The sequence below is a fragment of the Lutjanus erythropterus genome, chromosome 23 (assembly GCF_056507025.1).
Source record: "Lutjanus erythropterus isolate fLutEry1 chromosome 23, fLutEry1.hap2, whole genome shotgun sequence".
Classification (NCBI taxonomy): Eukaryota; Metazoa; Chordata; class Actinopteri; order Lutjaniformes; family Lutjanidae; genus Lutjanus; species Lutjanus erythropterus.
In genome coordinates, this window is record NC_139339.1 from 6,965,889 (window position 1) to 6,988,357 (window position 22,469).

Consider the following 22,469-nt stretch of genomic DNA (forward strand, 5'->3'; position numbering starts at 1 on the left):
TTTCATAAACTGAAACGTTATAGCGTTTTTGTTGGCATATATTCCACAAAGTTTGTAATATTACTAGCACACTTGAGTTGTATGGGAGTCTCTCCTTACATACTATAATCAGAATGAAAAATATTGTGATGAATATTGTGAATCATGATGATTTCTGAAAATATTGTAGGCTATTTTGTCTGGATCACCAGCTCCCATGTGGATAGCAGCTGTCAAAAAACATAACACCGAAATCGGGAGGATGTCGTATCGTAGCACAAAATATTCCTCTCAGAGGTGTCAAGTGTCATTTCAAAGTGAGTAATAATGAAGTGGCTGCCAAGTGCAGTAAACCCCCTTCTGTTTCTTTTAAAACCTTAAAAAACAAACCTATGGAGAAACCAGGGTTGATGTGAGCCATAGTAAAGTGAGAGTCAAACTCCACCTGTGGTTACATACTTTAAACTGTGCCTGGACCCTTCCCTGGCAGCGCTTGACATTATCCTGGAAAACGTCCAAAAGGAGCAGAGTTGGAGCCAAACAGTGGGATCAAATAGAGGACTAAGCATCATACAAAAAGTTGTGCAAAGTAATCCTTCATTTTGCACCCCAGTAACACATCTGGAGAGTCTTAAATCAGCCAAACACTGCGTGAAAGGCATTGTTCTTTTTATTGCACTCTTTGCTCTGTTATTTTTATTCCCCTTCCTTATATATCCTTTTTGTGCTGACGCCATGATTGTGACACAATGTTAGCTACAGGCAAAACAAAGCAAAAACTAAAGGCAAATGTGAATCACTTGGGTAGTAGACCACATAAACAGGCGAAAATGTCAGTTTTTTCTGTTGTTAGTTGCCAGAATCGAAGTAGTAATGGCTCAAAGTTGAAGTTTTATCGTCTACAAGCTGCCGCTGCCAGTCAAAAAAAGATGAACACAACTATGTTTAAATGCAATAAGATGAGTTGTGTGCAGAAAAATACAACCGACCACTTTCTGAATTCAAGTTTATCTGTTTTACCAAACTAAGACGATCTTGTCAACTCTGTCAAACACACTTCATATAAAATTGACAGACAGAAATAAAATGAAACTCACCAAAGCCATCTTGGTCAGCCTTTCTGCTGTTATATCTATCACTGACTCTGGTTTGGTTGAAATAAATTCTTTATTCTCTGCGCCAGATAGGAAAATAGTCTGCCTCTGCGGGTTGTTTTCCTCTCAATTGTCCTCCAGCTAAGTGGGTGTGTGCTGTGCTGCTGAGTGCATCTTATAGCAGCGCCGATCACTCATGCAGACTTTTAAACTAGCAAAATAACTTGACAAAAACCAACCAGCGATGGATATATTGGTCCAACCACTCAACTTTATGACAACTGTAGAAAAACGGTCCATCGGTTGAGTGAGTTCACATGGGTCGGACAGTTAATGTGAACTTTTTTAACTAATACTTGAGGCCTGCAGAGTGGGTAAAACCTAACCCTATATTCTGAAGAACTTCTACTTTCTTCAGTCAACATATTTAGGGAGTTGTTGTGCCTCCACCAAAGCCCCGCCCCCACCAAAACATCATGTTTACCGACAGAAAGGAGTCTATAGAGGGATGCATTCTCAGAGGCACCAGATCGCAGGAAGGCTGGCAAATACAGAAAGGACAAATGATTACATGACACACTGAAATATAAAGAGGTAGGTTTTCGTACAAGCTCAGGTTTGGAGGTTAGATTATGTTATTTAGATTAGTAATTACTGTGGTTGTTTTGTATTTTTAGTCCTGTTTTTAGCAGACCAAGAACCCGGTGTCACAAAGTCATCACTGGGGGCAACTTTCAACACCCAGGCAATTAATGTCAAGCTGTGTCTCTTCAAAAACTTTCATCAGCTCCATAGCATTACTGTAATTATCTCGAACTTCGAACATGATGACAGTGTTCCTCTTTGGCGGTCTGAGGGTCAAAAGAGTTTTCAAAATGATTTGCATAATAACTCTTCACAGTATTGTTTCTGCCTGAAATTGGATCTGGATCTTTTCTGCGGTGCAGAACCAGACAGGGAAGATTGTTCCTCTCGGTTACTTTGACTTCCAATCATTTTGATCCTGACAGCTCTTTTAATGTTGAGTGGAAAGAGCAATTTTCCTTCCTAGATATTATCCATTCCATTGCAAGATGACAAGTCCTCCTCAGATGCGGAGAGTTCCCATGTACTACTGTGTAACCATAGGAGCTCAGTGTTTAATTTCCAACAGAGCTTTACCCTTTGACTAAATTGTAAATGCACACAATTTTTTTTTGGGCAGTGAGCAAACAAAAATGAAAATGTGTTTCCAGCCGCCTGGAAAACACTGCATGCATTGCCGGGAGGAGGAGGTCATTTTTGGAGAGATCCTCCCAATTTCCAAACTGAGAACTACCTGCATACAATACGACCCTGTCAGGTCTTCGACATGTACAAGCTGGCAAAGCGTGTAATTGTTTTACTCCTCCAGCTGAGCTTTAGCAGATTGATAGTGTTGACAGGAAAATGGCGAACAGGAAAACACTGTCTAGATAAACAAATTAAAAACCGGGGCATCCGTGCTGAAAAGAAAAGCTACAAAAAAAAAAGAGGAGAAAGAAACAGGGATGTCAGCATGAAGCACACTTTTGTGGTGTGTTTCCTTTTTCCACCTCAGCTTATATATAAACAGAGACTAAATACGTAATGAAGCCTGAGATTTTGAGGTGTTTTTTTGTAGTCCAAAGGCAATATTTTTCAGTGGCTCGTCCTCATCCTGCTGTAGGGTGGTTTGACTGTGAGAACACTTGAAGAATATGAAACTTATACAAACAAAAGGACAATCAAATTACTGTCTAAAATGTATTATATTCTTGTGTTTTGCAGGACCTCCGGGAAAGCGAGGAAGAAGAGGCCGCAATGGAGAACCTGGTATGTACATCTGTGTGTGTGTGTGTGTGTGTGTGTGTGTGTGTGTGTGTGTGTGTGTGTGTGTGTGGCATAAAATCACTGAAGTCTCAATCCAGAAACATTCAAGGAATAATTCAGGAGGACATCAGCAAATCATACTGCACTTACAATCATGTAAAAGTACACTGTATATCTTTGGAGGCCAAAATAGGTTATAGATGTGTAATTTGTGGCCGGGTGGTTTCAGTGTTCACTTGGATTGTTTCAGCTTCAGTCGCTATAGAAACACTAGATTTTCACAGCAAAACTGCACTATTAGCAGTGAAGGTGCTAACTAGAACCATAAAGGGTTCCTCGGCTCGCTTCCGATAAGCCTTTTTCCACCACCATGGAACCACTCTTGTTGTGGTTAAAGCACCTAATTTTGAACTTGGCTAATTTTGAACTTTGAGCAGTTCCACCAAAAATAAACTGGTTTGGAACTCGAGAAGTTGGTTCCCAGCTGGAACCAAAAAAAGCAGGTTTTCCTGGAGAACCAAACTGAGCTTTTCATATTTTACAGGTCATTGTCAGGACATCTGAATTTGGTAGCATGGCCGCGTTCCAAGAATCTTGAACAGAACTGGTTCAAGAACTAGAGCTCATTTAGTGGAAAAGGGCCCTCAAGAAAGTTCTACTTAGATCCCAACATAAAAGGTTGTTTCACCCAGAACACATATGAGAGGTTCTACAGAGAACCCATCTATGGCGTATTGATTTAACCCAGAACCTTTGCTGGGGGTTCTATCCAGCACTTTTCCAACTTGTAAGGGTGCCAAGAAGAACTCATCAAGAACTTTTTTATATTCTAAAGGTTTTATTAAGACCTTTATCTAGAGAGCCCTTTGAACTCCTAGGGTTTTATCTAGAACCCAACTAGGGGTTCTTCCAAGAATGCTTTTATATGATCATACAAGGAACCTTTTGATGAAAGAGTTCTTTAAGAATTTCAGAAATCCTTGAGGAACCCCTTCTTCAAAAAAGACTAAGGTTGCCATTAAGATTCATTGCAACAACCCTTGACACAAGCCCTTTACTCAAAATGTTTTTTCAGAAGAAAATGGTTCTGGGTAGAACCTCAGCCATTTAGGAATAAACCTTATTTCTAAGAGCCACTGCTTGCTTGTGTCCATACTTCCACTTGGAACTCTTTTTTCCAAAATGGTGTTCTTTGCACGAGTCAAGGTACCATTAAGAGACCTTTTACTCCATAGAACCTTTGGCAAACCATTTATTCAAAAAAAGGGTCCTTCAGAAGCAAATGATACCTGGGTTGAACCTCAGCCCTTAGGAAGAACCCTTTTGGAACCCTTATTTCTAAGAGAGTGGGAGATTGTTTGCTGCCTAGAACCCAATGTCAAAGGTTAGAACCAGGTGCTATAGAAAACCCATCTATGTTGTAACGGTTCTACCCAAAACCTTCTCTGGGAGTTCAGCACCTTCCCACTTTCTAAGGGTGCTAACAAGAACTCACAGAGAACCTTTTTATAGGGGTTTCCTCAAAAACCCACGCCGGGGGGGGGGGGGGTTTCCTTCAAGAACCCTTTATTATGGTACAAAAAACACCTTGACTCACCCTTGATGTAAGCGTTATTCATTTAAGGATTCTTCAGAGGCAAATAGTTCTGGGTAGAACCTCAGCCCTTTAGGAAGAACCCTCATTTCTAAGAGTGTGGGAGAGCGTTTCCAGTTTGAGAAGGTAAAGCACAAACTTGTTGAAGCTGATGACAACCACATCTTAAATTTTTGAGACACGCTAACCCTCCTCCGCTGATCTAAGACATGGTGTAGTTATGTTCAGTCTATGTGTAATAGCCCACGCTTGCTTAGCCGCTACAACAAGTTGTCGTAATGCGTTCAGGATCTCCAATCTCCCCTCCCTCCTCCCACACGCTCTCTCCTGAGCTGACTCAACAAAGTTGGCCGAGCCGAGGCCTCGGGTATCTAGGAAAAAGGACATGTTGTGCGGTGACACTCCCACAGACGGAAAGTGTCGCCACAAATTGAATTCACAGCGAGAACATGTACTTGGCAGGGAGCTGCGCGCACACTCCGCTCACCTGATAGTGAAAGCGATAATGGGCTCTGGGGTGTGCTGCGTAATCCTGCGTTGGGGGGCGCAGCAGAGCGCAGCCAGTGCTTTGGAACAAAAGTACTGCCCTTGTAAAAAGAAATTAGAGAGACAGGGCAAAGCAAGGTCCCAGTTTTAAGTGAGGTAGAGTAATAAGGGAGCGGTTTGGTTTCACAGCCTGAGAAACAAACAGTGTGTCTGTGAGGGGAGAAAAAATACGCATGGTTTTTACCACCAAATCCAGCCACTGCATTTTAAGGTCACAGGAATCAAACCTCATCAGATGAGATCTGTTATTTGAGTATCAAAATTTCTATTGCTTCCTTTACTCTTTTGATTTTGCCAAATTCATTTAGAGTCCTGTTGTGGTCATGTTCTGCATTTTGAGACGTGGATCAGTGCGGTGTGGCTCCCTGCCTTTTCTTCTTACTAATACACTCTTACAAATAAAGATGCTAACTAGAACCATAAAGGGGTCTTCGACTTGTCCCCATAGGAGAAGTTTTTTAATAAAGGTTTCACTAAGATCCCTTTCAGTGTTCTACCTAGAACCCAACAGAAAGGGTTATACCTAGAACCATCTGTGAAAACGTACACCTAGACTAAGAGGTTCTATTGAGAATCCATCTATGGTGTAATGGTTTCTCCCAGAACCTTCTTTGTAGGGTTTATCCACCTTCTGTGGGTGCCAAGAACCCACCATAGGGCTTCTACCAAGAACCTCTTCATAGTCCAAGAATTTTATCTAGAACACACTCAGAAAGTCCCATCAAAAACCTTTTTATATACCAAGGATTTTATTTGGGACCAACCCTAGAGGGTTCTACCAAGAACCCATATATACTTTGGTACAAAAAACCCTTGATAAACTCTTAATGAAAGAGTTTTTATCAATCCTTGAAGAACTTTTTTTTCTAAAAACTGTAATGATAAGGGTTTGCTCAGATGAACCCTTTTCACCCAAATAACCTTTGACCAACCCTGTCTTTAAAAAAAGGTTCTTTAGGTGCAAATGGTTCTGGGTAGAACCTTGAACCTCAGCCCTTCAGGAAGAACCCTTTTGGAACCCGTACATCTAAGAGTGCACTGGATTAATCCAGTGTATGATATGAAAGCCATGCAAGATGAAAAAATGAGAAATCAGACAACAGTTCAATGTTCTGGTTTGCTGCAGATCTGAAATACCGCCAGCCTTTGTTTATGCAGTGCTTAACTTTCCAATAAACATCCACTGTGCCAGCATATTTCAAATGGCACCATTGTGCAAGACAGTTTTTTTTCCTTCAGTTTCTGCTCAGCCAGAGCGAATGTGAATGGCTTCCTCTTGACAAATCAATTGGAAACAAGCAAGCAATCATACCCGCTCACAATGTCTGGACCGGAGTGACACAGTGGTCTGTTAAAGGCAAACAATAGGGAACAATCGGGATGACAGGCCTTACCGTTCTGTGTAATGACCTAAATTACAGTTCTAAACTAGGCTCAAGTATGTTGTCAAATCAGACATATTTGGCTCGAGTTTGCCTTCCTGAAATAGTGTCTCACCTGTAGGAAAGGCTGTTATATTGAGTTGATAGTGAGGATTATTTGAAGTGGGGTTGGATGAGGTACTTACTGTCAGTGTATTAGCTTAAGTAGATTGTGGGTGAAGCGCCTCCAGTTTGGAGAAGCAGAGAGGAGCACCAGCACAGAAGCTAAGCAATGAACTGCTGTGGACAGGATCAGAAGCTATATTTCTCTCCAAACCAACCAAACTCCATAGGCAAAATAAGTAATTTTACCTCTCAGAAAATGGCAGTTGCTGGTCTATCATTGCCTCGATTTGTCAGTTTGTTTGTGTTATTGTGTGACTTTGGTGAATGCGAACTTTTGTTTCAATGCACCAAAGTCACACAATAACACAAACAACTAATAAATCAAGGCAGTGGTACACCAGCAACTGTGAACAGGAGAATTACTGATTTCAACCATGGAGTTTGGTTGGTTTGGAGAGAGTGATATTTGGCTTATATCGGCTTTCCTGTGAAAAAAGGCTGTCTGACGGCAAGGTTAAGCAGTAAAAATTGTACACAAGTGATATTGATTTTCTCCTTTGTAACTAAAACACTGACTTATTGATAAGTACCTCATCCAAGCCCATTTCAGATAATCCGAACTACCCCTTTAATGTCATGAACTCTGAAGTTAACCAGTTTTCACACAAGCTTTTTATCGGCATGTTTATTGGTTATGTATGGCCTCCACAAAAGCAGCCATGGCATTTACAAAAGCAATACTTCAGAGGTCTTTGTCCAGAGAAAAGTAATTTAAAATTATTTTGGCACTTTAAATTCTTTAAAAGTGATTCTGCATATTAACATCCAATTATGGCTCAGTTATTTCTGCTACATTTACTGTTTGGACAAGTTGGCGAGCACAAACAAGTGGAAACAATATTCGCTGCGAAAGTCACAGAAGCATTCAAAACAAATAAAAATGAAGGCACCAGCGCTGCATTATCGGAGCCCAGTGTCAAAACTCCGTGCACCCGTTTCACAGGAGAAAACCTGAGAAAATATTGTGGAGACATTATTTATACGAGTGAAAAATGCAGTCCTTGATGGGCACAGGCGTGCTTGCATTCTGCACTGTAAGCCTTCTGCAAATCCAATTTCCCTCTTTTAAGTTCTCAAAACGGGTGGATGTTGAAGGGAGGCATATTTAATTCATGATTCGCTTTAACCAAAAGTAACTAAGCCACAGCGAGTTCCCCACAAATCCATGGTGAGGTGTTTTGCAGTTTACTCATCTACAAAGGCGAAGCTTTCGCCCAGACTTGGCTGCAACTGACAGAGAGAACAAATAGGAAAAAGACACGGTGATATTTACCTGTGCATTAAAAATGAATGGGATACTTCATTAGGATCACTTGTTTGTTTACCGGTAACATATGGAAAGGAAAAGTGTGGCATGACAGTTTAGGATGAAGAAGTTTTTGTAGCAGTGAAAGCCACACTCTCAAACTGTTCTAGCAGGTGGTCAATGTTGGAAAGTGTTAGAAGTTTCCTCACATATTTTCCTGACGTGAATAATCTGCACTTTTCACTCATGAACCTGACTTCACAAAAGGAGGAATTGATGCTCAAACTTTGCCGGTAGAGCATTTTAAACTGACAGTGGTGCATCAGTGTCAAGTATGCAAAAAAATAGCTCCTTTTTTTGCAACAACCGTGGTGACATTTTACGATACAATAATACGAAATAACAGACCATACTTATCTTATTGTATCCAGCAAAACAGTTCTTTTTTAGACGGTATTGGACCCTTAATAGGAGGATAAATAGGGACATATTACAACAGAGCTGTTCTGTAAACTAAACTGAAATCATAATCTGCCTCACAGTTTCTTCTCTTCTTGTCCAGTACTTTCTACTACTTTCATCAAATTACATTATCTGCCTATAATATCACAATAAGTTTGTGAAGTCAGTCACCCGTAGACAAAATATTCCTCTGCCTCTATAATTTTGGTAGATTTGGTTTACATATTGCTTTTAAATGAAGGAGTAGCAGATATGCGATTTTAGTTTAATTTACAGTAAAGTTCTACTCTAATGTGTCTCTAATAACATCTAATAAGAGTCTAACACTGGACAACAATACACTTTAGTTCACAGTACTGTTCTGCTTTAATGTGTCCCTAAGTGCCCTCTAAGAAAGTCTAATAAAAGGTCTAAACTAACTAATAAAAAACATGTTTCTACCTTTCATCTAATTTGATCAAAGTACAGCTTGTTACGTCTTATTAGTGTCTGCAAAACGACCACAAATAAACCACTCTTATTGAAAAAATGTGACCTTAAAAGCCCCGTTGCAGCTTCTTTGCAACCTTTATGTCATTTTGAGAGCATAATAACAGTTTTCATCATCATGTGAGCGATCACATACCCAATGCAGTGACCTCAGTAACCTTTACGGTCTTTTGTCACGCTGGCTGGCAAAAGCAGGACAGCGATAAACTGTGGAGGGAATGACTAGAGGTGCCAGCGTGAGAACAGAAAGTGAAAGTCAGCCTGAATGAAGCTGGAGCTTTGATGGTGGATTATTTAACGTTATGTCACAGACTATTTAGTTTTACGTTTATTATATTCCAGCAAGTAATGTTTTTAGTCTAACTAAGGCTATAAAATTAAAAAAAATCTGAAGGTCTGTACCTTTGAGGTGGCAATTATATAGGTAGCAGCATATTGCTTTTATCACAGAATTTCTTTGAGACATTCGACACAGTGGGACATGTCAAAAAACACACAGTGCAGCAGGTTTATTAAAAGCTAAGTGGTCTACTGTAACTCAACGATCCATAAAACAACGCTACAGAAGTGCAGCCCAGCGAGCCTCAAACACACGGCTCCTTAAATGCTCCAGCTGCTGCAGCGATTTGCACTTTACCCTGGTCATGAAGAAGAACAGTTCAAGGACATAGGACTTGTAAAGAAAAAAAAAAAAAAAGAACCTTTTTTCAGGGTTAAAGCAGCTGGGTACCTTTTTAATAAGAATCTAAAGACCTAAAATGATTTGCAGGGTTCTGGGGAGCCCTGAAGTGCGTTGGCACACAGTCCTTTGAGCAGGAGTAATTGGAAAAAAGACGAGTGTCACCTCACAAAAACGTGGGGGGATTTTTTAACAAGCGTGCAACCCCTTGTTGCAGTGAAATTACAGCCACTTAGAAATGTAAAATGTAATCACTAGATATGGTGGCCATTGTCAGGACGACTGCATGGAAAATAGATAGGAATCCTTATCACAATGATATTGTTCGATATCGAAGGTGTGGTTATAATAAAGTGTGTCTGTCTGCTCTGCGGAGCCAGTGAATGCATCATGGAAGAGATGCATCTTCATGAAAGTGTTCCTTTCTAAAGAAATAATAAGTGTCTAATTTCCCATCTTAGTTATTTGGATATGTGGTTTCAGTGGAACATTGATGATCTGAATCTGTTTGATCTCTTGATTGAAAACACACTAACCAAGTTTTTTTTTTTCCTTTCTCTTTCAGGACCTCCTGTAAGTATGCCTGCTTCACATCTTCTCCAACTGTGATAACCATGGGAAGGTAAAAACAGTAAAACACGAATGCATGATGCAGCCCGGCTACTATTGAAAGGGAAATGTAGGCATAAAACCATAAAATCACATTAAATTATTAAACCTTCTGTGGAAAACACTTATTATCTTTCTTGCTGAGAGTTAGATGAGGAGAACACACTCTTGTCTGTATGTAAACTAAGAAGCTACATTGTTTGTTGTTCGAATTAAACAAACATATGACATATTGTTTTCATTATTGAAGTTTAGAGGTGCTGATAGGTGGATTTCCAGGCTAGCTATTTCCAGTCTTTATGCTAAGCTAAATTCAACTGCTGCTTTGGTATCCCCTCTCTGCAGGAAAGCAAAAAACATATTTCCTAAATGGTGGAACTATTCCTTTAAGTATGATGCAAAATATTGAACTCTGAATAGGTTAAAAAGTTGGAAAACAAACAAAAAAAGTATAAAACTGTTTTCACAACTGATGTAAGAGACATCTGATTATGATAAATTTGCTTCTCAGTTGTACCTCACAGTCTGACTCTATTATTAAAATAATCTCTTCATCCCTGCCTTCCCCTAATGGGGAGCCTTTTCCCTGTCATTTGGGCAGTCTGGTTTGTAATATCCTTGCTACCAGCCTCCGGCCCTGCCAGCTCCCTGTACCCGAACAGATTATCTCACCTCATTACACCGCCGGGTGATCACAGATTCACTGCCCTGAACAGATGGAAAACTTTCCCCACAGATGAAGACAAACCCATACATACATAAGCACCGGGGCTTGTGACAGTCCGCCGTGTAACCGGGGTCAGGCGGGCGCTGTATTTGTGTGCTCTGTTAAAATTATTTATAGTCCAGAGGCAAGTGTGATTGAATAGGTATAATAGCGTGTGCCGACTGAGCCGTAAAAGTTGTAAGTTAATCCTCAGCGCCTTCTCAGACACTCGCTCCTGGGGTTCTGGGACGTAAGTAAGTGCAGGTGGTCTCACTTCTCAGCCTCTCTGGCCAGGCCTTACATCTGACAAATAAAATCTTACTGTGAGATGTCTCAAGAGCCAACTGAAGCCCAAGAAGTGTTGTCCCCGAAAAGCTGGATTTGCCAGTAAGACCGTACTTGTGGGATTGTTCCTTTGGGTGTGACACAGTAAATCCAGTGCACAAACAGTAAGTACCTGCCAGTGTTCCAGTTGTGGCCAGCAAATCACTCTCTGATGAAGTCATTATAGGGAGCAGAAGGTGCTGTAAATGTTTGGTGGGGGTCCTGTTTTTATTGTAGGCAAAGGTTTAAAGAGACATTTCACTCCAAAATCAAAAATACATATTTTTCCTCTTACCTGCATCTAGACTGAGTTGCAGAGTTTTGGAGATACTGGCCGTCTCTTGAACGTAATGGAACTTGTGCTGCTTGTGGTGCTTAAAGTGGCAGAAAAATACATTAAAAAAACTTAACAGCAATGTCTGTCTTTTCAGGTAACTTTATGCTCTGAGCTGGTGATAGTTGCACAGTAAATTGTTGCAAATCAATTGGATGAAATAAGGATGAATATCAATAAAACATTAAATACAGAAGCACACACAAGCATGTGCACGATCATCACTCCAAACGGTCTCAGGATACACGAGGCAGCCATGATGTGTATGGATGCACGTGCAAACATATGCAACAATATCTCAGGCCCCTGCATGTTTCCCTCTCTGTGATGAAACACATCCACAGAAAATAAGGTCTGACAGTTATCTTGAGTAACCAGGTCAGGTTTTTCAGATGTAGTTTTTGGCACTATGAGCACCAAAAGCCAAGTGCCATTTAGTTCCGTTATATGCGAGAGAGGGTTGACATACCTCCAAAACTCAGTAACTCACGCCAAAATAATATAGATGGATAAAAAGCACTGCAGGTAAGAGGAAAAATATGTACCTTTGATTTCTGGGTGAACTGTCCCTTTAAGCAGAATCCATACAGCATGAAGCCAAAAAAGGCTATAATTTACAGTACAGACCAAAAAAACTAAAGTCTAGATGACTGACTGCATTTCTAAAAACAGACAAGTCTTCAAAAAATGCAATGATCTGACAATGACTCACCCGATGGTGACCAGATCTGTTTCCGACATAAAAAACCCTTTGCCAGTTCCCTAAAAAAGAGACAGTAGTAAGTGATCTCATGTGGTTTCTCATTTGGTATGCCCACCCGGGGGATGGCAGGGGACATGTCGCTATGAATATTCAACAGCTCCCTCCATAACTCTGGGAACACTGCGTAAATTGTACACAGCCCTCTGAGCCAAACAAACCGACCACTGCTGAAGCCATTACAGATTCCTGTGACTTAATCATTACTCAGCCGCCGATGAACAGACAGACGGGGACCTGCGGTTGCACAGACAAGAGAGAGAATAGGTCTCCTCAATCAAAACTCATCAGGCAGTGTCCTCTTTCGCGGCTTGTGATCGGTGTTGGAAAAGTGGATTTGCTTTGTTTTCATCTCCTTTTCTTTTTCCACCACTTGGGTTTTTGTGTCAATTAAATCAGGGGGTCAGTTGTCAGGTGATGTTTAGTTGGGTATCTCCTCCCTTTCTCTCAGACAGATTGGAAAAAATATTAAGATTATTTAATATGGGGTTGTATGAGGTACTTCTGGATGTAGTAGATGGTACGCCTAAATAAATCAATCAATATCAGCTAAAGTTTTTGCTATATTTAGAATATTTTTATTGCTTTACTTTTTACTTTCTGACGGGAAACCACCTTTATATAAGCCAAATTTGCTCTCTCAAAACTCCATAAGCAAAATCATCAATTCTACCTCACAGAGCACAGTTGCTGGTCCACTATTGCCTGAACCTCTTAGCTTGTTTGTGTGACTTCTGCTTTTAAGGCACCGAAGTCACGCAATAACACAAGCAAACTAACCGATCAAGGCGGTGTTGGACCAGTAACTCTCGTGTTAGAATTATTGATTTTGCCCATGGAGTTTGGTTGGTTTGGAGAGAGTGATATTTGGCTTATGTAACGGCGCTTTCCTGCCAGAAAAAGGCTGTCTGATGGCAAAGGCTTTTGTTTTCAGGATAACTTGACACTGACAGACAATTGACAGTTACAAACAACTCACAGCGTAGGACTTGTCCTCTCTTGTCATCATCTGTTTACAATGTTTGGTGCTTTTTGTGCTTTTGCAATATTCCTGCAGCCTGCCTGAGGCTCCTCAAGTCTGGGGTGGGAAGGAAACAACTCCTTTCAACCATACATTTTTGCACATGCAGTTGCACCTTTAAGTGGCTAAAATACCCTTTGTTGCTGACCCTGTCCACAGCAGTTCATAGCTTAGCTTCCTAAATTGGAAGCGTACTGACTGCCATCTACTGTAGCTAATACACTGGCATTCAATAAGTACCTCATACAACTCCCCCCTCAAATAAACCAAACCATCACTTTAAGAGAGACATGTTTCAGATACGGCTTGAGGTGATTTTCAACTCTTGCAGCATTTACAAGAAGACCATTTTGCCTCATCTTGCCACTGAAACCAGAGAGATGTTCTTTACTGTACATGAAGGTTAGTGGCGTCCGTGACATGACAGCTGAGGCAAAAATTATCATGTCTTCACTTTTCATTTTTTATCTCCTTCTCTCATCTTCCTGTGGCTCTTCAAGGGCGGTCCGTGTCAAAACATCAACCCCAAGCACCCACCGCTGTGTGTGCACACCATTTAGCACCAATCAAGCATAAAACACCATCCCCGAGGCTGCACTCGAGTACCCACTAACACCACCCTGCCGACTGTACTTTTTTAGCGCAGACTGTATGCCATACTAAATTAAAATTATACAGACAGAGAAAGAAGCTAGCCTGCTTTGAAATCTGGTTAGAAGGAAGGGGAAATATTTGAAAATGATACATTGTTGGAAATATCAAACCCACTTCAGGCTGCTAAGCATGCCTCTGCTGCACCGCACCGGAGTCTCGAGCCAGACAAGTTATAGCACAGCACACGAGCCGCTGCAAGAGTTCAGTCGTGTTAGCGGTGAGGTGAACAGCGCTGGTTGCATCTGTATCTGTATTTGACAAGTCGTTTCCACCTCCCTGCATCATCAGCCGAGATTCCAGAGACATAGGTTGAGGATGATCTGTCACAACATATGAATTATGCAGCCGCGTTAGAGGGATTAGAGGCGGTGTTGGGGTGAAGCAGAGGAGCCCGGGCGCCCTCCACCCTTCATCCTTCATCTGTTATGCGCTGCGGCTCCGCACCTGTTAATAAAACATATTCTGGCTGGACTTTGATCACTTTTGCCCTACAGAAAAGGAGAAGGTGCCAGGTTATCTGAAGTGAGACTCTCGTTGGAGTTGAAGGAGGCTCCTGCTTGCCCTGAACGGCTGTTAATTTACGGTTTTTGCTTGGGACAGATTCAGGCTGTCTGAGGGACAGGGGTAAAAAAATAAAAAAATAGTATACCAGCAGTATGCGGTGAGGCACCAGTGCACCAGAAGTTATAATACATTTATGGTGAAACAGTTCCAAATGCTTGTTAAGCCTATATTAAAATTTGTATTATTTATGTTAAGTACAACAACTATTACACCTCTGTAATAAAAAAACACAGGGAACTATTTACTATTTAACTATTTAGAGGCAACTAATTTTCTATCATGAAGGGCAGCCTACATGGCACTGCATTTCTCAGCTAGAAGGGCAATTTACAGTATCATGTTTTGTCCATTGGAAGGGCACCTTATGATAGCTTGTCCATTGGAAAGGGACCCCAGAGGGTACTTTACCACGTTTTGTCCATTGGACAGGCACCCCAGAGAGCACCTTGTGATATTTTGGCTACTGAAAGGGCATGCTAGAGGGCACTTAATCATGATTTGTCTACTAGAAGGACCCCTTATGATAATTTGTCTAAAGGAAAGGCACCCTATAGACCTTTAATCATGTTTTGTCTGCTGCACAGGCATGCTGGAGGGACACCTTATGATATTTTGTCCACTGCAAAGGCACCCTAGAGGGTACTTTATCATATTTTGTCCATTGGAAGGGTGCTGTTGAGAGCACTTTATCAAATTGTCTTGGCCTTTGGGCCACCCTTGAAGGCACTTTGGCAATATTTGTCCATTGGAAGAGCATCCTAGAGGGCACTTTATCATGTTGTTGGACATTTAGCTGCCCTAGAGGCATTTTGTCCTATATGTTGCATGCTGTCAGTTTAAAACAGAAAAAGTCCATTAACACTTTCACAACATAGCGCATTTGAAACTGTGCCCTCTGTGTGTGCTTCACAACGGAGGGCATAAGAACGAACACACAGAGGATTTGGCACTGAAGAGGCCCCCTGAGAGCTGCGACTGGACCTATCTGACATGACAGCGTTTATTTGGGCTCGTAAGGACAGTGGTGCCTGAGGAGCCCTACAATCACTGGATGTGACAACATTAAGAGTTTGACCTTTTAGACGTCAGTCCTCTGCTCACACTGTGCCCATCAGCGCCACTTGTCTGTCAGCGATTGATGAGAAGCAGCGGCCGGGCCAGCCGTAAGATTTACTCACAGCGATTTGAGGCAGTCAATAGCGCACTTTGGCTGGCTGAGCCGGCTGAATACTCACAGAGGGAGCTGACTGTCACTACCTTTGCGTGGAAGGAGAATTAACACAGCATGAATGCAATACTCACTGTTTAAGAAAGAGCTTGACAGCTTTTTGATTGAGAGGAATTTTCCTCCAACTCATAACGTCAAATGATGAGAAATGTAGACCTGCCACAATGTGGTTCTAATTGAATCAACAGAAGAAGTGAAAGAAATACTTTTCCAACTGGAACATTGTCCCTTATTCAACATTTCATATCCACGACAAGAATTTTGTGGGTCAGAAATTTGCTTACGTATTGCGCATGAAAAAAAATTGGCTTGGATGTTTGGCTTTTTATGCCTACAATTTGGGTGAAGCTGTTTAAATGTTTCCCCTCCTCAGGAATGACGAGACCTTCCCCCGACTATCAGAATCGTCTCCATCTTGACACTGAACATATACAATCTCTCGCTTATAACCAGTCACACTATCACTTTCAGTTTCCTGCGTTCATGGCGTCCCTGCTCCCACAAGAACATCCAACACTTAAAAACAAGCACACACTCACAAACACATACACACACATTAAAGTCATTTTATGCCGGCTAATTGTGATACACTGTGGATATGGGAACCAGATGCCATTCCCAAGTCAGTTTTCCAGTGTGGTTTTCCTATCCCTGCCTAACCTCTGCGTCCAGATTCCCCCGACGAGCACCAGCCACTTGTGGTCGTCCGTTCCTGCCCATTCTGCTCTGATTACTCACATCCCTGTCCTCCATTAGTTTCCCGCCTTGAAAAAAAAAAAAAAAAAATTCCCCTGGGGCCCACGGTAATATGATTGAGGGTTCCCATGCAGAACTAACAGATGGAGGTGTACATATAGATATATGATTTTTACTGGATGTCTTTAACTCTGTTCCAGGTTTGTGCAAGTTTGAAACTGAGTAGATTTCATCTCCAATGGTGCCCACATCATGCTTTTGACTGCAAATGGATAAATGTGCATTTTGCAGTTGCCTTGCTACTATTTTCCATTCTGGCATCGGGACGGTTGATTATATTTGTGTATCCAGATGGGACATTTCACCTTTACTGAGTAGAGAGTTTATGGGAAATGTTGCAAGAGAATGAATGCTGCATTTGTTTCTTCCATAGAGCAAAAAGAATCACGCCTAAAAACACCTCATTGCATTATGTGCTGGATGTGTTAATTAGTGTGTTCAAAAGTAGCCTACTAGTATGTCTGAAGCAGAGTGTGACAAACTGGTTGCCTCACTACTAATAGACCCTTTTCACGCGAGCCATATAGATATGAGATAGTACGATAAATACAGGTGTTACCAATGATATGAATTAAGGTCCCATTCCTTTTTTCCATTGGCACATTTGGCCATGCCGAGTCAAACAATGCCACACTAATGAGTATTTCCATTACCTGTTATAACATGCCAAGATTGGCCGAGTCATATCCAAGAATGACCATCTCTAAAGTCGTGCCAAAGTGCATTTTTCTAGACTCAGCTCATGTCTGTGCAGGAGACCAGAGAGAAAGAAGTTTTTAAAAGTGTCTGTGTTCAAGTCTCAGTACCTTTGTAGCTTCTAACTGAATTTTTGTGGTTTGGAGTTTAGTTTCTTTCCCGTGTCGATGTTTGTACTTTCAGGTATCTGCTGTATTTTACTGTTTCATGAATATAAATCGTGCAAGTTAATGCTGAAGAAAACCCAACATTTCCTGTTTTTCCTGCTTCATAATAACTACTTTTAAATAACAAAATTCTGTGGACTTTCTTTTTCAAAGAATGTATAGTAAATGAAATGTACAGCCACTTGGAAAGAGAACTGCTCATATAAGCAGGTAGTCCTATTGTAATGGAGATGTAAATCTGGGATGATGCATGCTGGGCTGAAGCCAAGCCGACACATTTGTATGGAAAAAAGTTAATCAGAGCCTTTCCAGTGAGCCAACATGCACAGTAACAGCACCGTGACTCTGTCTGACCTGGATGGAGCAGTACCTTAATTAATATCATTGTTAACACCTTTATTTAAACTACTGTTTTATGTCAAAATGGTTATGTGAAAATGAGCCATCCTTATTGTTAATCTAATTAGTTGCTAATTTCAGAATGAGAGTGGTATCAATCTCATTTAACTTTAAGCAAATGAGCATATTTGCCAAAACGTCAAATTCCTATAAATCAGCTAGGTTAAACTTGATCCAGACTGTTGTGATATCTAGAACTCCTTTTAGTTTCAGTGCAAGGCAAACATGATGCATCACTTTACTGTGTGAAGTGCGTAAGTCAGGGTTTAGTCCTTTCAGACCTTTTACTTTGGCCCTCCTCCCACTTTTGTGGTGAGCAGCACTCCTCACCTGCCCCCCTCCTCACTTACTCATTCATTCCCTGTCAACACTCGGTGCCTGGAGGACTGCTTTGCCTAACTTCCTGTGTACACACATGTTTATTAATATTGTGTAGCTGTGTGAGAAATCCGTATGCCCGTAAAGAAGGGGTTGTAAAAGCGGTAGTTGTTGGCCTGCGCTCTCAGAGATGCCAGTGCTCCAGGGTGAGATGATTGGATCCATGTGGCCGGCAGTAAGGGCTACATCAACCGCTGCCAGCCCCGTTGGCCCAGGTCCTACGACAAGGATATTAGCTCCATTTGATGGATTGATTTCTCTGGACCTCGATATGTTTAACAGGTCACTGTGATGAAAACTAATACAGCAGAGTCCAGGCAGAGGTTACAATACACATCCCCCATTTCTGACTTTTTGCATCTTGTTGGATTTGGTGGATTGTTTCACAAGATTGTACCAGCAGCTTGCAGCCAAACCCACGAGAATTACTTCGCTCATGTCAACAACAGCTAAAGCCATGGACGCGAGCCAGCCCCTTGCCTCACGTTGCACAGCCAGGCGAACACTGTCAAGCTTTCATCCATCATGTTTTGGGTAAATTATAGGAGAATAGGAATGTGAAGAATGGGTATTCAGTGTCTTGACTTCTATGTGTCTATATGTCTATAAGAGTTTAAAGTAACCTTATGCAAACATCAAGCAAGTGCAACAACAAGACATACAATGCCAGTTAATATTACTTAATAGTCCAACACCAAGAAGGCCAGCTCAGCGTCTGTCTTGCAGCCTTCTTACCAATGACAAAAGGCCAGTCTGACATTTACCCCTGCCCAGCAGTGTCTTGCTTGGTCATTCTCTCTTTTTTTCTCTTCTTAGTCTCCTCTGTCAGCATCATCTTGTGTCTCTTGACCTCTGCCATGATGTTGAGGCTGTTTCTGTTGCCCACTCGCCCACCTCAGGTTGTTGCATGACAGCGGCTCTGCTCCCTGTCAGCATTCCCCGCTGCCACCCCCTCGCCTCAGGCCTGAAAACCTCCTCCTCCCAATGGTCTGAAGCTCCTGTGCTTTTTTTCATCAGGAAATTCAATCTCTGTATATCACAGTCGAGGCAGAGAAGCTAGAGGACATCAGAGGAAAACCCAAAACACATTTTCTTCCTAAAATATAATTATTTTTCACTAATATCAATGACACGGTGTGTGACTTGGTGCTGTAAAGAGTTTTGACCAGTTTGGCCCACTCAGGACAGATTTAGCTGAAATCCCTGATGGCAGCTTCACAGGCCATTGGGAAATTCAGTCCTCCACAGCTGCAGAGCGCCGTCATTACAGCAATAGCATCTGTTTTCACCAACCATTATCACGGAAGGGATGACAATGTCAGATTTTCTCCTCAAAAAAATATCTTCACTTAAAAGTGTCCTGTGGAGTCTTTTGGTAAACAAACAAATATATTTTGTGCGTTCAGTAAACATTGATACGGGCATATTGCTGCACTTATTTGCAGGTTACCCTCACCAACTTTCAAATCAGTGGATTAGAGTGAAACAGGTGGCAGAAAATTGATTTGCATTGCTTGCGTACTTGCATGCACCGATGTCCTTGTTCAACACAAACAAAACGGGGACCCACTTGTAAAAGCTTGTGCTGCGTAACGCTACTCCACATCATAGTAAAGCAGAGGTCTGGAAACTTGTTGGGACCCAGTAGGCCCCAAAAATGCTGAGTTCATTCAGGCTGGCCATTATTTTTTAATAAACCAGGTTCAGGATGGACTCCTCTCCTTTCACTCTGCACATTTTATGTAAGCAGAGCACACGGGCCAATTTATGAAATATTGTTAGAATATATTATAAATATTACACAAAGCACTTAATTCACATGCATTAGGCCTACACACATTTATTCACATGCAATAAACGTGGCAGTTAACTGCCATGTGAAATGCATGTTGACCGTGGAGAAGCTGGAATGTGGCTTTCTAAAAGTTGCCAGTGCTTTAAGTAAAGTGTATTTTGGAAGAGTTTTGATTTAATTACCAGTACAAACAACACACCAATTGGTCATGTGCAGTGCACAGAAAGGTAGGCAATGAATCTTTATTTACTTTATTTGCTGCTGGATCATGTTGCTTTGCTTGTATCAGAGAGAGCACGCATCAAAGCCAGAGCACATCTCAGAGGCTGAGCGAGTTTTTTGCCCCTAGCAGAGCTCTATTGCAAAATTCATCTAAGTGCATTTCAAGGCTCTTCAAGGACGATCAAAAGACGATCCAGTGAACCCCCCTCCACCTTTATCACGTGTCCAGTGGTCCATACTTTTGTCATGCACTGGCAACTGAGCTGACAACTAAACAAACTTCATCCACTGACAAAGATGGGATTGAAAGCTCTGGAAACATCTAGAAAGTGGATTTGGGTTAGATTATTGTGTCACATGAATTATAAGCATTTAACTGCCTAGAAAAGTCAACCATGTGGAAATTAGATAAGAGTGGAGATTATAAATCAACCTGCGGAATCCCATTACACTCACATATTTTACATACCCCATCTAAACTGTGCAATCTGAAAGAAAAGTGATGCATAAAAACTCTAAATAGATATTAAGGTACTCTATTAACAATTCTTAAAACTGTTTTTCATAATCGATCTGATGAAAAGCCGCAGAAGCATCTTAGAGGTGCATGAATAATTTATGTGGCATGAAATATGAATCTAAAGAAACTATATCATCGGCTGGTTGGAATTAAATGTCCTTAAAAGTACAAAGATCTACACAAGCACAATCAGGACAAAATAAAAAATAAATTCTTATTGTACTTCTTCCGTACAATCGAAGACAGACCAGCACAGAGGACCAGAAAAAGTAGTTGTGCATTTTCACGTCTTTATAATCAGAGCCACATATGAAGTGTACCTCGCTGCCAGGATCATTTTATTGAACATTATATATTTTTTCTTTATAATATGAAGTGAAGTAACTTACATTGTCAGATTTGAAAAGCAATGTTCATGTTGCTTGCGGGTTTGGCCCTGGCTCTCTTTGCCGTTTTATATCTCCCTGCAGACTCCCCCACTCTGTTTTAAAGGTGGCAGGGGTTTCCACTTTTTTTTTTCATACCAACAGCTCATTCAGGCCATTGCAGGAGACGGTGGTCACGGTTTGGCTTCGGCTGCGAAGCTAGACATGTATCTGGATAGAGAAAAGCTTAATCCTGATCCAGTGGTCCGCCATAAACTCGACAATATCATGCAGACAGGATGTTCTGTTACAAATCATCTCGTGATGGAGGCTTGACATGAGTTTGCCCAGCGTTAAGTAGCAGAAGATGTGAGGCTTACCATCAATGTGAAATGTGTCATTTTCAATCAGTAGATATAAAGCTGCTGCATTGGGGCAACTGCATTCTGCTCATCGCCACACATACGACGGACATCCTTATTATTTTTTAGGTCACTTACAGGGACGAATCCTTAAAGAGGTTTTCTGGGTAATAATTTTTCTTGTAACAGTGAACTAATGTCTGTCCACCAAAGTCACGGCCAAATCCAAACACATTTAGGGTTACAGTGTTTGTAATTCCTTAAAGGGACAGGCTTATTGCCTTTATTGTTTAGCGTTACAAGAGAAATTGATACTTATGTCTACAGTACAGAGCTGAAAAAAATGGAAAGTTGTGGCTTTACAGGAGGTTATGTGCTGGACAACGTCAGAGATGGGTCCAGACACTTCAAGACATCAGACAGTTACTGTCCTGCAAAGTAATAGGATTTTGTTACCTCTGGTCAAAGCCAGGCTTGCTATTTCCCTCAGCTAAGATAACCAGCTGCTTGTAGCAGTGTCATATTTCCCTTAATGACATTAAAGTGGTATCAATCTTTTCATCTAACTCTTGGCAAGAGCAGGAATTGTGTTTCCAAAAAGATCAAACTATTCGCCTAAGGACCATTCTGCATAGCAGTTTTTTTTTTAGATATGCATGTGCCCATTCAAGAACCTGGTGTAATCTGAGTGTAAAGGTGTTGAAGGCAACAGAGAGGCATTACAGAGGGTTAATCGTGTTCAAGAAAATGACTTTCTGCTGAGCAAGTTTGATCAAACAGAAGCGGCCTGATGAGCCCCGGAGCACCTGCTGGAAGGACTGCTTTTGAAAAAGAGCCAGAGCAGAAGCAGTAAAAAGATGTGAAAAGCATACACAGGTGCTGATTAGAAACCTTCCTTGGGGCAGACTGAAACCACAGAGCTGCAGAGACTGCCTGACAAAACAGACACCTGCTGCAGCTCTACTGTAGTACAGTTCTCTCCTTTGAAATAGTCTTTGCAGGAGAGCTGTTTAATAGTCTCTATAAAAGACCCTCACTATACCGGTTTAAAACCTTTTGGAAAAGCTCCAGTGGGTGCTGTCTGTCCAAGTGATGTGCAAATGATGGGCCGTATAATGAGCAGGTGCAGACTCTAGAGAAATC

At 41.4% G+C, this 22,469-nt stretch overlaps 1 protein-coding gene across 1 annotated transcript in view; it reads left to right on the plus strand.

Annotated features, from left to right (window-relative positions):
• The window catches only part of col25a1 (collagen type XXV alpha 1 chain), a 232,752-nt gene that overhangs the window by 111,804 nt on the left and 98,479 nt on the right, over positions 1–22,469 (plus strand). The window contains 2 exon segments of the mRNA XM_084711919.1: positions 2,862–2,906; positions 10,032–10,039. Coding sequence (XP_084568045.1) covers positions 2,862–2,906; positions 10,032–10,039 — 53 coding nt within the window.